The sequence below is a fragment of the Neolamprologus multifasciatus genome, chromosome 6 (genome assembly GCF_963576455.1).
Source record: "Neolamprologus multifasciatus chromosome 6, fNeoMul1.2, whole genome shotgun sequence".
Lineage (NCBI taxonomy): Eukaryota > Metazoa > Chordata > Actinopteri > Cichliformes > Cichlidae > Neolamprologus > Neolamprologus multifasciatus.
The window spans coordinates 3,779,836-3,793,005 of NC_140444.1; the positions used below are offsets into that span (position 1 = coordinate 3,779,836).

Below are 13,170 nucleotides of genomic sequence, written 5' to 3' on the forward strand. Positions count from 1 at the left end.
AGTCCTCACCTTAATTATATTTATCTGCATGAGAAAGCGTAACGTTTATTTTGCAGATTTTTCTGTGTACGTTTCTTTTTTTGAGCCTAACTAGTAACTTGTGACATACTCTCAAAATAAACACTCATTTCTACTTAAACAGCAAAGCGTTGTATAAAAACAAGCGACTTAACTTGAGCGCACGAGGCTGAAAATGTGGCATGTTTCAGGACCCAGCCTTTGCTTTGTGACCTCTAATATTTTCCAGCATAACTCTGCCCGACTTCAACCCAAGCGGGGGCCCGAGCTGCCAGAATAATTGGAAACACCTGTGAGACAGTGCAGGACTTTAAAAAAAAGCACAGTGCAGGTTGCTGAGTCCACTCTTGTCAAACATATCTCCGATCGTTTAGCCGTGACTAGTTTATCCCAGTACGTCCAGTAAATCAGCGTGTTGATATTTAACTACACAAAAACAGGTTTGCTTTGCATCGATGTGCAAGTTTAACTGTTCGCAATACACAAAAACTGTACGCCCATCGACTGCTCTGTGCCCTTGATTGTATTGCGCCAGCTCTTCCAGCAAAGCGAGTTTAATCTGATCAAGCACTTGCTGGCAGAAACGGTCTCTGGGTGGGCGGCCATCTGCCCCGACCGGCTGGGGCGAGAGGAGAGCAGAGAGGCAGGAAACATACAATGCTAGTACTTATTTTTTGTTTGAGCACCACCAGCTGGTTGTTACAGTAAATACAATAATTATGATAATAACACCGAGAGCAGAACTCCTCCGGTGTTCGTCTGCGTTTGTGATGTGAAAGATCCAATTTTGCAAACAACACTGACTGATATTGCTGGATCCCTTTCGTGCCGATCCACCCATCACCCGCTAAAAATGATAAAACAACCAACCCGAGCCAATCATAAAACTTCTCAGGCAGTACTAGTAATAATACTGACAGTAATGATGACAGCTGGAGTTCCTAACCCAGAAATACTTCGAAAATGGGGTCAGGAAGCGAGAGAACACAAAACCCACTGACATGCAATAGCGAGCGAAAGAGAGATGTGGGAGTCCCAGTGCATCATGGGAAGTCTTCCAGCAGCCTGAGCCTAAAATAGCACGACTGAGCGATGGTTCAGGTTCACTGGATGCAGCTCTAACTATCAAAACGAAAAGTTTGAAGTTGAGAGGGAGTCTGTCTCCAGAGCTGGTTCCTCAGGAGAGGGGCCTGGAAGCTGAAGGCTCAGCCTCAGGCTGGGCTGTTGAAAACGAGCCTGATTTAGACTCGCGTGGGGAACCTTTGTAGCGCCTACAATGTGACCTACGTAAGTGTGTGCTGCATTATGCCTGAGTTACCATGTTGTAAATAAAAAATAAAATAAACTTTTTTTGCGTCCTTGGTCTCTGCTCTTTGTTGTGGGTTTTTTTTACATCCGCACCGATAATTTGAACCATCTCTCCGGGAATCTGACGACATTTCTGAGTCATATATTGATGCTATATTGAGGCGATACTGAACTCTGATAGTGAAATGCGCTGCTGGGGTGTTGTGGTGTTGTGGTGCCGTGTCCCACGTGGTGCATTATATCTGAATAGAAAAAAGAGCGCGATCACCCGCCGGAGCCCCAGATGGCAGAGAGAGAAATCTTCCACAGAGTGAGAGAATCAGTGGAGGTGATCACAGAGGCCAGGGGGGTCTGATATGTTTCAGCTGCCTCTCCAGAAACTCCCAGTTTAAAATGTGCCTGTTGTGGGCAGTCGTCCTTCTTTTACTGCGCAGATCTTTGAGCAGGAAGACAAATTCTGCACTGAGCTCACAGAGGCTGAACGCAGACTAGCATCACCAGCTCCATTATTTAATAATTAATTTAAAATAGTGTGCCTGCTACCTGCGGTCATCCCTAATTGAAGTTGGTGGGAAACACTGGACTGACGTGTGTCCTCTTGTCCCCCCAGTTATGGAGATGCTCCAGTCGCTGCACTCCCTGCAGCAGGAGAACCAGCGGCTTCAGGACCAGATCCTCAGCCTGACGGCCAAGAAGGAGCGACTGCAGCTGCTCAACACGGAGCTGGCCGTGCCTTTCCCTCCACAGGTTCACTCCACCCAGGGCTCCATGCACACGTCCGCCCAGATCAACTTCCTGTCATCCACCCAAGGTCAGATTAAGCTCCTCCGTCCACTTTCACAAGCGAACTTCAGGGCACATAAATCCCATCACCTTCTTTTATTTTATTTTTTTAAGCTGCATTCCTTCATCCTCCCTTTGCAGCCCCACCCGCTCACACGGATGATTTATTGATGTTAATTAACCGTAGGAACAGTTTTGATAGTACAGAAAATGGCGTTCAGTGCAAACCTGGTAGTTTTCACCCTGTGATTGTGGCTCTCATTCCTTAGACCCCCTGAGCACCAATAAGAGCCCCCTGTCCAAAAGCTGCTTCCTGAATGACACCTCCTTTGTTACCTCGTCTGAGGTGAGAAACTTTAGTTCCTTTCGTGTCTCAAAATCACCGTGCAATCCCGTCAGGCACCATTAACAAGTATATTTGTCTTTTTTAAGCCTCTTTGTAGATTTTCTCGATTTTACGGTAAACTCAGTAAAAAGCCGCTCGCTCGCTTCTCTTGTGTTTGTTCCAGGAGCTGCACTCCGGTAGTCCGTCCCGAAGCAGCTCGTCTCTTTCCTTCCAGAGCACCCCCCCTCCTCAGCAGAGCCCCGCCTCCTTCGGGCAGCCGCTACTGAACGGCTTGAATCGAGGGTTGAACGACGGTTTGGGGGCGATCGCTCAGGCCGGCGGCTCCGCGCTGCCCGTGGTGGGCGGGCTCATGGCGTCTATCGCGGGAAGTCCCCAGCTGGCCGTGAACGGCGTGCTGGGCAGTCTGAACGGAGTGATCCAGTCGCCCGTGCAGAACGCTCCTCAGCCCGCGCTCCCGGCTCTGCGACCCCAACCTCCACCCCTCAACCCCCTGGCGCTGGCTCAAGGCTTTCAGCTTCCCAAGAGTGCGAGTCCGTACGTAAAAATCTGTCTGTAAAAACCACAGAAGAAGAAAACAAGAGCCTCTAAATGAATTAATTAACTTTTTTAGGATTCAGTGATTTCTTTTTCTTTTCTTTTTCTATCCTTCTGAAGCGGAGAATCCCCTCACTCCTATTTTTAAATTTTAGTGTTTCTGCCACCAGCTGGCCACGTTTCTGTTGATGTCTGCAAACTGCTTCCCCATAGCAGGACGTAGCGGACTGTCATGGACTGCAGCTGTCGGTGGTTCTTCTGCTCTGAGGAGCTGTGGTGAGATGAACGACCACTCCACCCTCAGGTTTGCAGCAGGTGGAGAGGAGCAGGTTCACGTGCCACCACAGCGAGCGTGACGAGGCTGCAGCAGAACCACCGCCAGCTGGAGTTGATTGGCAGGAAGAAAGACCCAGTAAATTTGTTTAGTCAGTTATTTATGATCACGTCTTTGCTGCGTCGGAGATTATAAACACATATAAAACATGTGTGCCTGACCCCAAAATCTAAATCTGTGAGAAACATTTAAACTCTGTGGCGCTCTCTGACAGATGTGCTTCCACATGTCAACATCTGTTTCAGGTCGTCGTTCCTGTCAGAGCAGCAGAAGCAGCTTCTTCTCGAGCAGCAGCAGCTGCAGCAGTTCCTCACCTCGCAGAACTTCACGCCTGTAAGGACACTCGCCTCGTCGCTCTGTCTTTCTCTCTGATTTTTACATTTTCTCACAGCTTCTCTGAGATTTTTCTCTGTCCACATGTTTCTGACTCGTGGTGTGATGATGTCATTAACAGATTAACAAGCATATCAGCTAAAGCTTGTTTAGCGAGGCGCGTGGCACAGACCCGTGTTCCTGATAATTAAACGGCACGTATAAAGAAATGTCAAAGTAAAGCTAGAATTCGTCTCGTGAAAACTGAACCACAGATTTCTTGGATGGTCTGTTTGTGCGTATAAGCACATAGTAAGATCTATGATTTGCCTGATTATTGCAGCTTCATCCAATTGCATCAATTTGTCAGTCAAAGCAGCCATTCCCCTAAAGATGCAAACTTTATGCTTAAATAAAAACTTCCCTGTATAGTTGTGCTCTTTCATGCTGTAAAGTCGGTCATATTTACTTGGGAGTGTAAGCTGAAATCAAGTGGCCATTAGAGGAACTGCAGTTTTTCCGTATTGCATCATTTCTCAGCCCCGGTGTTTGCTGCTTGGTTCGACTCATTAATAAACACTTTCATTAGCTCACTGAACCATCACAGCGATAACAACTGTGCTACAAAAGCTTTTAACCGAGGGCCTAAATCGATTTAGGATAAGAAAAGGAACCGAATATTTTCTCACTCACGCCTCAGAAACGGAGCAGCTCTCTGATGTTTGGTCGTGACGGGAACACCGAGCAAATCAGGGCTATTTGAATAAGCGCTAACATCAGGGGCAACCTCACGCGTTATTTTTAGACTCATTCAGAAATCAGACTCGTCTCCTGTTCAGTAAAAACTAACTTTTTACAAAGAATTTATTACTGTCTGTAACTCAGGAACTTGCTGTAACAGATTAATACTGTGATATTAACCATTAGCAAGACCTCATATAGAGATACTAACCGATTCAATTATGTTAGTTAAGAAAGAGATTGTAGCAACAATAATGTTTTGTGTAGAAGTGAACCAGCCGCCCTTATTTGACATGCAAAGTGAGGAAAGCTTAGTGGGGTGCAAACCAGTCAGGCACTGTAAATATAGGAACCAGTGGGTTTCCTGTTTGACTGTAAACTATAAGTACTTTGATATAATAGACTAAAGACAGCGGGGAACTGGATACTTTCACTTTTCTGTTAGACGAGGCGACAGTGAAACAGAACGACTGAAGGAAAATAGCTTTAACATCTGTTTAGATAGATAGATATAATTTTATTTCGAACATGCAAATATAATTGAAATAACAACAGAAAAAAACAAAAAACAAAACTTAAAAATCATCAAGTTTTCATGTATATATCTTTGTCTACAGAATGCGTGTGCTCGAAAAGGAGTAGGATGAAGTTGACACTTTTCTTGTTCCTACCCCCTTATTTCAAATTTCACTGCTTACAAATCCATATCCAGGATTCAACATTATTTGATCATATATGGTTAACTATGTACAAGTCTAACACGTTGAACATACACAAATAAAATACAGCTTTTACGTCCAATTTTTAAAAAATCAAATAAAACACGTGCAGTTTGAAAAAAATAAACGTACTTGTGAGAGTTCCCACTCACACACAAGAAGTACGGTCAATGTGAACTGCTCCAGGTTTCCCTGAGATAAGGTGTGTTATCAGTTATCAGTCTGTTACTAACGCCGATCCAGCAGAGCGAGGCAGTGCACTCGCCTCTGTAGCTCCTAAACTCACTGTTTGTCCTTCTGGCAGGAACCCTGTAAATGTCACTCCTGTCCTCGGCTGCTCGCCGCTGCTCTTTAGTTAGCTTAAACTACTTGACCCTGAATTCAACAAGCGCAGGTGCATCCTCGTCCAGACACCTGAGCTGGACTCTTCCAGACACGCCTCAGCATTTCACTTCTTCCCAGAAGTGTCGGGGTGCTCTGTTCTGCTATTTTTGATGGAAGCAGCTTTAAAGAACCCAGAGCAGATGAGGGTGCCAGGAAATCTGACAGAGGAGTGCTGCTCAGTTATGGCAGCGTGATTGTTCAAAGTATGACTGTTTTATACAAATATCCCCAAACTTAAACAGAAACTGGCATTTCCTGGAAATCCTTGAATGCAGTTCAAAGGAAAAACACTCGTGAGGCTCTCCTCTACAAAGCCTAAAAGCATGTAACTCAAGGGTGATGAAGGCCAGATGGCTCAAACAGGAAAGGGAGTAACAGCGGAGGTCATTGAGGAGAAGATGCAAAACACGCAGTGGCTCCAGGGGACAGTTTTCATTGTTTTTAACAGTCAGTTTGAACATAGAGACGCTCTTTGTCCACGCTGTCATTCCCAGCAGGAGCTACATGACCGGCTAATACACAGGTGAACAAGAGTAGCCCACACAGCCAGTTGTTTCACATTATGTCCAACACTGCCCCCTGGTGGCGGTCTGCCGCTTCTGCTTGGTGTTTACAGACTCCCAGCACTGTCAGCCCCCACACAAACCCCCATCAGTGCCTTTTCTCCGCTCGTCCCTTAAAGCCGCTCTCCTCTCATCCTCCTCCAGGAGCAGCAGGCCTTGGTGTGCCAGATGTTGCAGCAGCAGCGACAGCGGGAGCTGCAGCGCCTCACGCTGACAGGAGCTCTCACCTCCACCCCCAACTCACCCATGATTGCCCAGTCACCCAACCTGCTGTCCTCAGCTACAGCCTCCCCCCTGCAGGGAGGCCAAGGAGGCGGGCTCTTCGGGCTGCAGGAGAACACGCTTCACAAACCCGGAGTGAGTAATACTCGTGATTGTCCTCCTGAAAAACTCTGGGAACCAAGAAACTCAACAGCCCACTTCCAAGAGTTTTTATCAATCATTGACAAGAGAGTAGATAAAAGTTAATGACATGAAGTAGTGACATATAAACACACGGGCAGAAGAGGAGAAACACTCAGTGCATCATGGGAAAGTCCTCCAGCAGCCTGAGCTTATTGTAGCATATCTAAGGGAAGGTTCAGGGTCACCTGATGCAGCTCTAACGATCTGCTTTATCAAAAAGGTTCAAGCCTGGTCTTTAAAGTAGACAGGGTGTCTGTCTCCTAAATCCAAACTGGGAGCTGTGTCTGTGTAGGTTCTCAGTCATCCAGGTAATTTACGGAGCATGGAAAGAAAAGCGACTGGACTTGGAAAAAACAAACTCGAAGAAGTCCAGTCGCTTTCCTTTTCAAGCTTCATAGAAAACTGGTAGCTGGTTCCTCAGAAGAGAGCCTGAAAGCTGAAGGCTCTACCTCAGATCTTACTTTTAGAAAGAGCTACAGGTAGGCTGCAGTCTGAGGGCAAAGTGCTCTGTTGGGGTGATACGATACCACGAGGTCTTCAAGATAAGATGGAGCCGTTTAGATCCAGCTCTGGAGCTGATGAAGAGAAGCTGAAATCTAAAATGTTCCACCCACCTCGGTAACACGTCCCACAATCCTTAAAATCTACTTAAAATCCATGCGAATATTTTATGTCTTTACAAAGATTTGTCCTATTCCTACCCTACATTCACACTGACAAATTTTCTGCGTCAAAGCTCAATTTTTCATATGTGAATAAAAAGATCTGACCAATCAAAGCATTCCATTTAGCAGCGCAGCTCAAAACGTGCACTGGTGCTGTATATACGTTACTACGTGTGGTTAAATAGTACAGTTTAACACACAGCTCCATGCTGCTCCGGTCAGTCGGCTCTCTGAAATCATTTCTCTGCCTCCTCAGACGTGATCCCAACTCTGCCAACGAGAGCTCGAACTGACCCGCTGACATCATGAAACACATATGAAAGCGGCCATTATACAGATTCAGCTCCTGGATCAAACCACGAAACCTCATACAGACTTTTGTCAGTGTGTGAAGGCGCTTACGCAACAAGCTCGCATCTGAAAAACTCTGAATTTCATGTAGCAACGCGCTCGGGGTGTAGTGGCCTCAAGTCCACATTTATTTCGCTGGTATCTGGACATCCTGTTATACTTCAGATGAAGGTGAAGATTAGGGCTGCCACGATTAGTCGACAAGTCACGATTACGTCGACTATTAAAATCGTCGACGACTGATTTAATAGTCGACGCTTCGTTTGACGCTTTGTAAGATCCCAAAAGACGCAGGAATAAGTAGTAGGATTTAAGAGTGTAATAACGGACTGAAACAGAAGATGGCAGCACTGCATGTACAAGGATGCCAGCTGCCGTTAAACCCTGAAGAAGAAGAAGCTGTGTCCCAGAATTCATAGCGCGGCCCAGCTCAGTTGTCAACAATGGCAGCAGCTAGTTCGTTTTAATATTACTCTTATTATTCTTTCTGGGTCACAAAATAAACGTTTAACATATTTTCAGGCGAGAATGTAGCTGTGTAAACCTCAAATATCTGCTCAGTTTATCAAGACACCACATATTTCAAAAGCGCTCCGACGTTTTCGGAGACGTCTGTTACCCACTAGCTCGATAGCTAGCCGGGGGCTAGGCTAACTAGAGCCGTGAGAACACCGGACTCCCGGCAAATCGTTTTCAAACCCACCGCCGTCTTTCGCTACTCAGGTTAAACATGATATATAAGTCACTTAGATAACTTAAAAATGTTATTGTTTGGCTTTTTTAAGTATTTTATTGGTTCCTGATTAAATCGGTTTGGCTGAGATTAAAGTTATAGTTTTTACACATCTGAATAAACATCAAGCAGATTAAACTCCATTGAAACAATCTGCAAATGTCTTTAAAATTTGATTTAAAAATTTAACTCTCATCTTGTCTTTATTTTTAGTTAGCACATACCTTAAACACTTAAAGCTGTAAGCTAATGATAGTTATATAAGAGCAGATGCTGCTGGTGCAATAAGCTGTATGTTTTATGTCCAATGGATGATGATCTGATTAGTCGACTAATCGCAAAAATAATCGGTGACTAGTCGACTATCAAAATAATCGTTTGTGGCAGCCCTAGTGAAGATGTGCTGGAAACCCTCTGCTCTCTGTGTTTTCAGGCTACAGGAGAGAAAGGTGGAGACAAGAATGGCTGATGTTTCTCCACAACACACGAGCAGCTCCGATGAAAACATCAGGCATGACGTGCCGCCTTGAAGAGGTCAAATTTCCAGGACTTTCTCCTTCTCTGTCGTCTTTATCTTAAGCCCTCTTTTATGAATGTACAACAGGATGGACTTTAATGTCAAGGTGAAGTTTTTCGTGTTTTGAAATGCTTGATATCAGAGGTTCTTCTCATAGGGTTTTTTTGTGTGTAGGCAGCTTTCAGAGAGCATGAATACAGTGGTCTCTTCTTAAATTGCACTAATTTGTTAGCTAGACCAATGGGGCTGCTGATGAAGGCAGAGTTCATGAACCGAAGGTCTGAGTCTCTCTTCTCTGACCTCCCGAGCACTGACTGTTCATGAATTCCCTCCAGAGTTTCCATTCAGTCAGTCAGCGAGGAAAAAAAGCAAGAAAAAAAAAAAAGCGGACTTCTGCCACTTCCTGCAACCTCAACTGTCTTCCTCGATATTGTGTCTTCCCTTTGTGTCCACCCCACTCAGTTTCATCCAGATCTTCTATATGTGAAGCCTCTGACGGGCACTTATTATGTAAAGGATAAACATGCAATCATTTTTGATGTGTGGTTCGTGGCATTTCGACATTAAGCTAGTTATTACCTCAGACTTTGTATTTTTCATTGTTGACTTTTGTGCAGACTCATTACCACAATAGCCTTCACTGGATATAAATGCCCACCAAAAAGATATCTTGGTGTTTGCTCTAAGGTATTAACATGTAAATGTAAAAATGACACAGCACCTGCGTGTCCAGAAAGCCGCCATCGTCTGCGGGCGAGCGCCGGGTTTTGTTCCAGACACCGCCAGAGTTTCTCAAGACTTTTATATCCTTCTAGTTGCTGTCGAGATTAAGCGGACGAAACCAAACATTTGGAAATTGTAAGTAAGAAATTAATAGTTTTTTCCTAAACAAGTGTGCACTTTGCATGTTAGTAGCTAACAGAGCAAATTAGCCATCAACACAGTACCTTCTAAAGGATGCTCGGTACTTCATAGGTCGCTAGGGACTAACAGGTTTTTGATTTTTCTGAGTATTTTGCACTCCTGTCCTGAAGTGTCAGTCTTTTACTGTCATACATAGATATTCCTTTCATGTCCACCAACTAGCTGTTCTTTTAGCAATACTGGATAGATAATGCCTTAATGATGTTAGATTTACAGAGGAAACCACGAGCCCAAAGGCTCACTCTCTTCTCGTCTTTCTTTGATAACGTGTTTTTTTTTTTATTGCGGGTGCACGGAGGGTCACGTTGTCCAACGAAAGCTCTCTTCCTAAGCCCATTTATATACTTTTGATAGCTGACTGATAATTTCAACAGTGGAAAAACGTGTGAAGCGTATAGTGGTGACTAAAGTGTCAAAGCATTTTCTATTGTACGTTTTGTGTTGGAATGTTTTTGAGTTGTTTGCGCTTCAGACACCTGAGAAACAGGACTTGTAGAGAATCTGCACAGCAGTTTGAACCGCTCGTAATGAAAACGCTGCAGAAACAGAATCGATGCAGGAAACAGGGAGGCTGCAGGGCGACCGGGGGCAGCTGTGGCGTTTTGGGTTTTTTACATTTTATTTCACAACTCGCAAAATAGTTAAAGGAGCTTGCAAAGAAAAGCGTCTGGACTTCTTTAAGTTGCTTGAAGACGTTTCACCTCTCATCCGAGAAGCTTCTTCAGTTCTAAGGTCAAATGGTGGAGAGTCCCAGATATAAACCTAGTGGGAGTTTCCCCCCACAGAGGGACAAAAGGACCCCCTGATGATCCTCTAATCGCCTGAGCCAAGGTGTGAAACTGGGTGTGGGTTCTTTGCAAGCTCCTTTGACTACGATAACCTGGATGACTGAGAACCTTCACAGTCACAAAATAGTTGCATCAAAAACATGACATATGTTGCAGTTTCAATGAAAAAAAACTGCAGCAGTTTATTGTCTGTGGTGTAGACGAGCAGAAACTAGACGTTTTTTGAGAAGACTTTTAAAACGTCATCTTCTAGCTTTCATTCCTTCTGTGTCAAAATGATGTTCTAATGTAGCACGACTGAACGATCTGCGTTTCCTTTTCGCAGCATTAAAATAGACAAAAGGCAATTTGGACACGAGCTCGTTAATCCTGCCGGTGTGTCGTCGTCCTAGCTTTCTGATTGGATACATTAGCGTTGGGTGTTACAGGTGTCCCTGGTCTCCCCTAATAAGCTTTTCCTTCCATTCCACTTTATGAAGTGACACCTCCGCTTAGCTCAGTTTTACTAACAAAGGCACCATTTCACCTTTTCCGCCCTCAAGCGAAGGGATTATTTAATTTCCTCCTTCCTTCATTTGTCACTCTGTTTGGAGTCTTGAACACGAACTCCCATACATGTGATATCTATTTTTATTTTATGTTATGTTGTTAGCAGCTCATGTAGACATCAGAAGCTTCACGCAGCTCAGTGGTTGGTGATAAATACTGTAGCAATGACAGAAGGAGAATGTTGACAAAGACATGAGCCAACGTGACTCCTGCTGGGAGGTCTGCAATTTACCAAGTATGACCAGCGCGACAACACGATCGCCTGCAGAGCGGCGCGAAGGATTTCTGAAACAGTTTCTTTCTCATGTTGCACTGGGGCGCTTTGGCCCAATTGTAAAATGTTTTTTTTTTTTATGTTTTTTTTGTTTTGTTTTGTTTTTTTTGAGATCCGAGTTGTATACTTTAATATGTTTGTGTAAAAACACATTCATTCTTTTAAGCTTTGAAGTTTGGGTAAAGATAATTCATGTTATGAATGTCGTACTGTGTATCTTTTATGTATTGCAACATTTAAGCACCTGGCTCCGAGTGACGTCTGACGGACGGCAAAGTTAACTATCGGGATATGAATTGCATGAAATGCAGTGATGTCTCTCAAATGTATCGCTAAATACCAAGTAATAGCTATGCATAATTTTAAATGCATTGTTCCCTGAAGAGAAAAAAAAAGGAAATGAAATGAGCACTGAATTTAAAAAGGACAAGCACGTTGTCATTGTACAGTGTATTTGTTTGAGAGAATCGATTGAAGCAAATTTGACGATATTCAGATTAAAATCCCTGTAAAGTATTTTGATATTTTTGTGTGTATAATTAAAAGGACAGATTAAGACAACTTTTTTTTGTCAATAAATGTATTTTACTGAGTTCTTTGACATTTTCTCTTGGATGTCGAGTGATTTGACTGTGGGTGTATTTTACTCACCGTAAAGGAATCGACTTCAGGTGAAGTGAACACGTTGACTTTACAGCACTATGAGAAATACAGAAAGTGAAGGAAAATGTTTTCTATCTTACGTGCTGTAAAGTTTATGAAAAGGTCGCCTTTTTTGGAGGTTTATTGGAAATAAACTGATTTATTCATGTTAAAATGGGCAGACAATTAAAACTGACTTTCAAGACGTGCTTTAAAGGATTTTAGGATTTCTGCGAGCCTCATGTCCTCAGTTCGATGAGTCCTGATGGCAAAATTAGACTAAGCTTGCAGTCAGAAGGTTCCTGCGTGAGGATCTAAGGATGTGGGTTTAACTCTTAAGGGGTCAGCAGTAATGGTATGAAGTTTGGGGTTACACCCAGTTGGCCATTTGATTAATACGCAGTGTTGGGAAGGTTACTTTAAAAATGTATTCCATTACAGAATACAGAATACATGCCCCAAAATGTATTCTGTAACGTATTCCGTTACGTTACTCAATGAGAGTAACGTATTCTGAATACTTTGGATTACTTAATATATTATCATGCTGTTTACAACTACATGAATGTACTATTGCTGTGATTTATTACTGTTACTGAAGGTCCGCGGCTCCGAACCGTAGTAAAGGGACCTCTGGCTAATACGGTGGGTTCGTGTCGGCTCGTAGCTGAAAACTAGCTTTACTTTGTTGTCTGGGTCAACTTTGCTAGCAGAGACAGAGAGAGGCGTTGAAAGGCTGCTCCAACGGAACTTATTGTTTTTGGAGGAAAACACGAACACGGTGTACAGTCGAGTCTTAATAGCTTACTTACATCTGGGCTCGTCAGGCTCTCTTCTTGGCTGCAGTGGTTATTATTATATTTACATGCTTCCAGCTCCCGTTTTTGCTCGATGACAGCTCGTACTTTTCCTTTTTCTCCCTCCATCGCTCACAGACACATAACGTGTATGGCAGTCCATTCTCCCTGCAGCACAGACTACACTGCCCATGATGCTACATTCTTTAGAGCTATACCTGTAGCATTCTGCCTATTAGCTTAGCACAACAACAACAAAAAGGCCTCTCTCACCCAGGAAACACGCAGAGAGCGGCACCCTGTAACCATGGCAACCGTAACGCTGCCGCCTGGAACAACAGAACGTAGCTGTCAAACAAAACCCAAACAGTCCTGACCCGCCACAATATGAAACAGGGAAGTACCGCCGTGTAATCCATTTATTTCAACAAAGTAACTGTATTCTAAATACCACCTTTTTAAACGGTAACTGTAACGGAATAC

At 43.9% G+C, this 13,170-nt stretch overlaps 1 protein-coding gene across 2 annotated transcripts in view; it reads left to right on the forward strand.

The window, feature by feature from the left end:
- Positions 1-12,134, forward strand: part of LOC146516169 (protein AF-17-like) — a 34,472-nt gene extending 22,338 nt beyond the window's left edge. For both annotated transcript variants that reach the window (XM_085164096.1, XM_085164095.1), the window contains 6 exons: positions 1,937-2,137; positions 2,379-2,455; positions 2,619-2,989; positions 3,569-3,656; positions 6,187-6,399; positions 8,630-12,134. In XM_085164096.1, the coding sequence (XP_085020222.1) occupies positions 1,937-2,137; positions 2,379-2,455; positions 2,619-2,989; positions 3,569-3,656; positions 6,187-6,399; positions 8,630-8,665 (986 nt within the window). In that variant the 3' untranslated portion in view covers positions 8,666-12,134. The remainder of the gene's footprint in view (positions 1-1,936; positions 2,138-2,378; positions 2,456-2,618; positions 2,990-3,568; positions 3,657-6,186; positions 6,400-8,629) is intronic.
- The last annotated feature ends 1,036 nt before the right edge of the window (positions 12,135-13,170 follow it).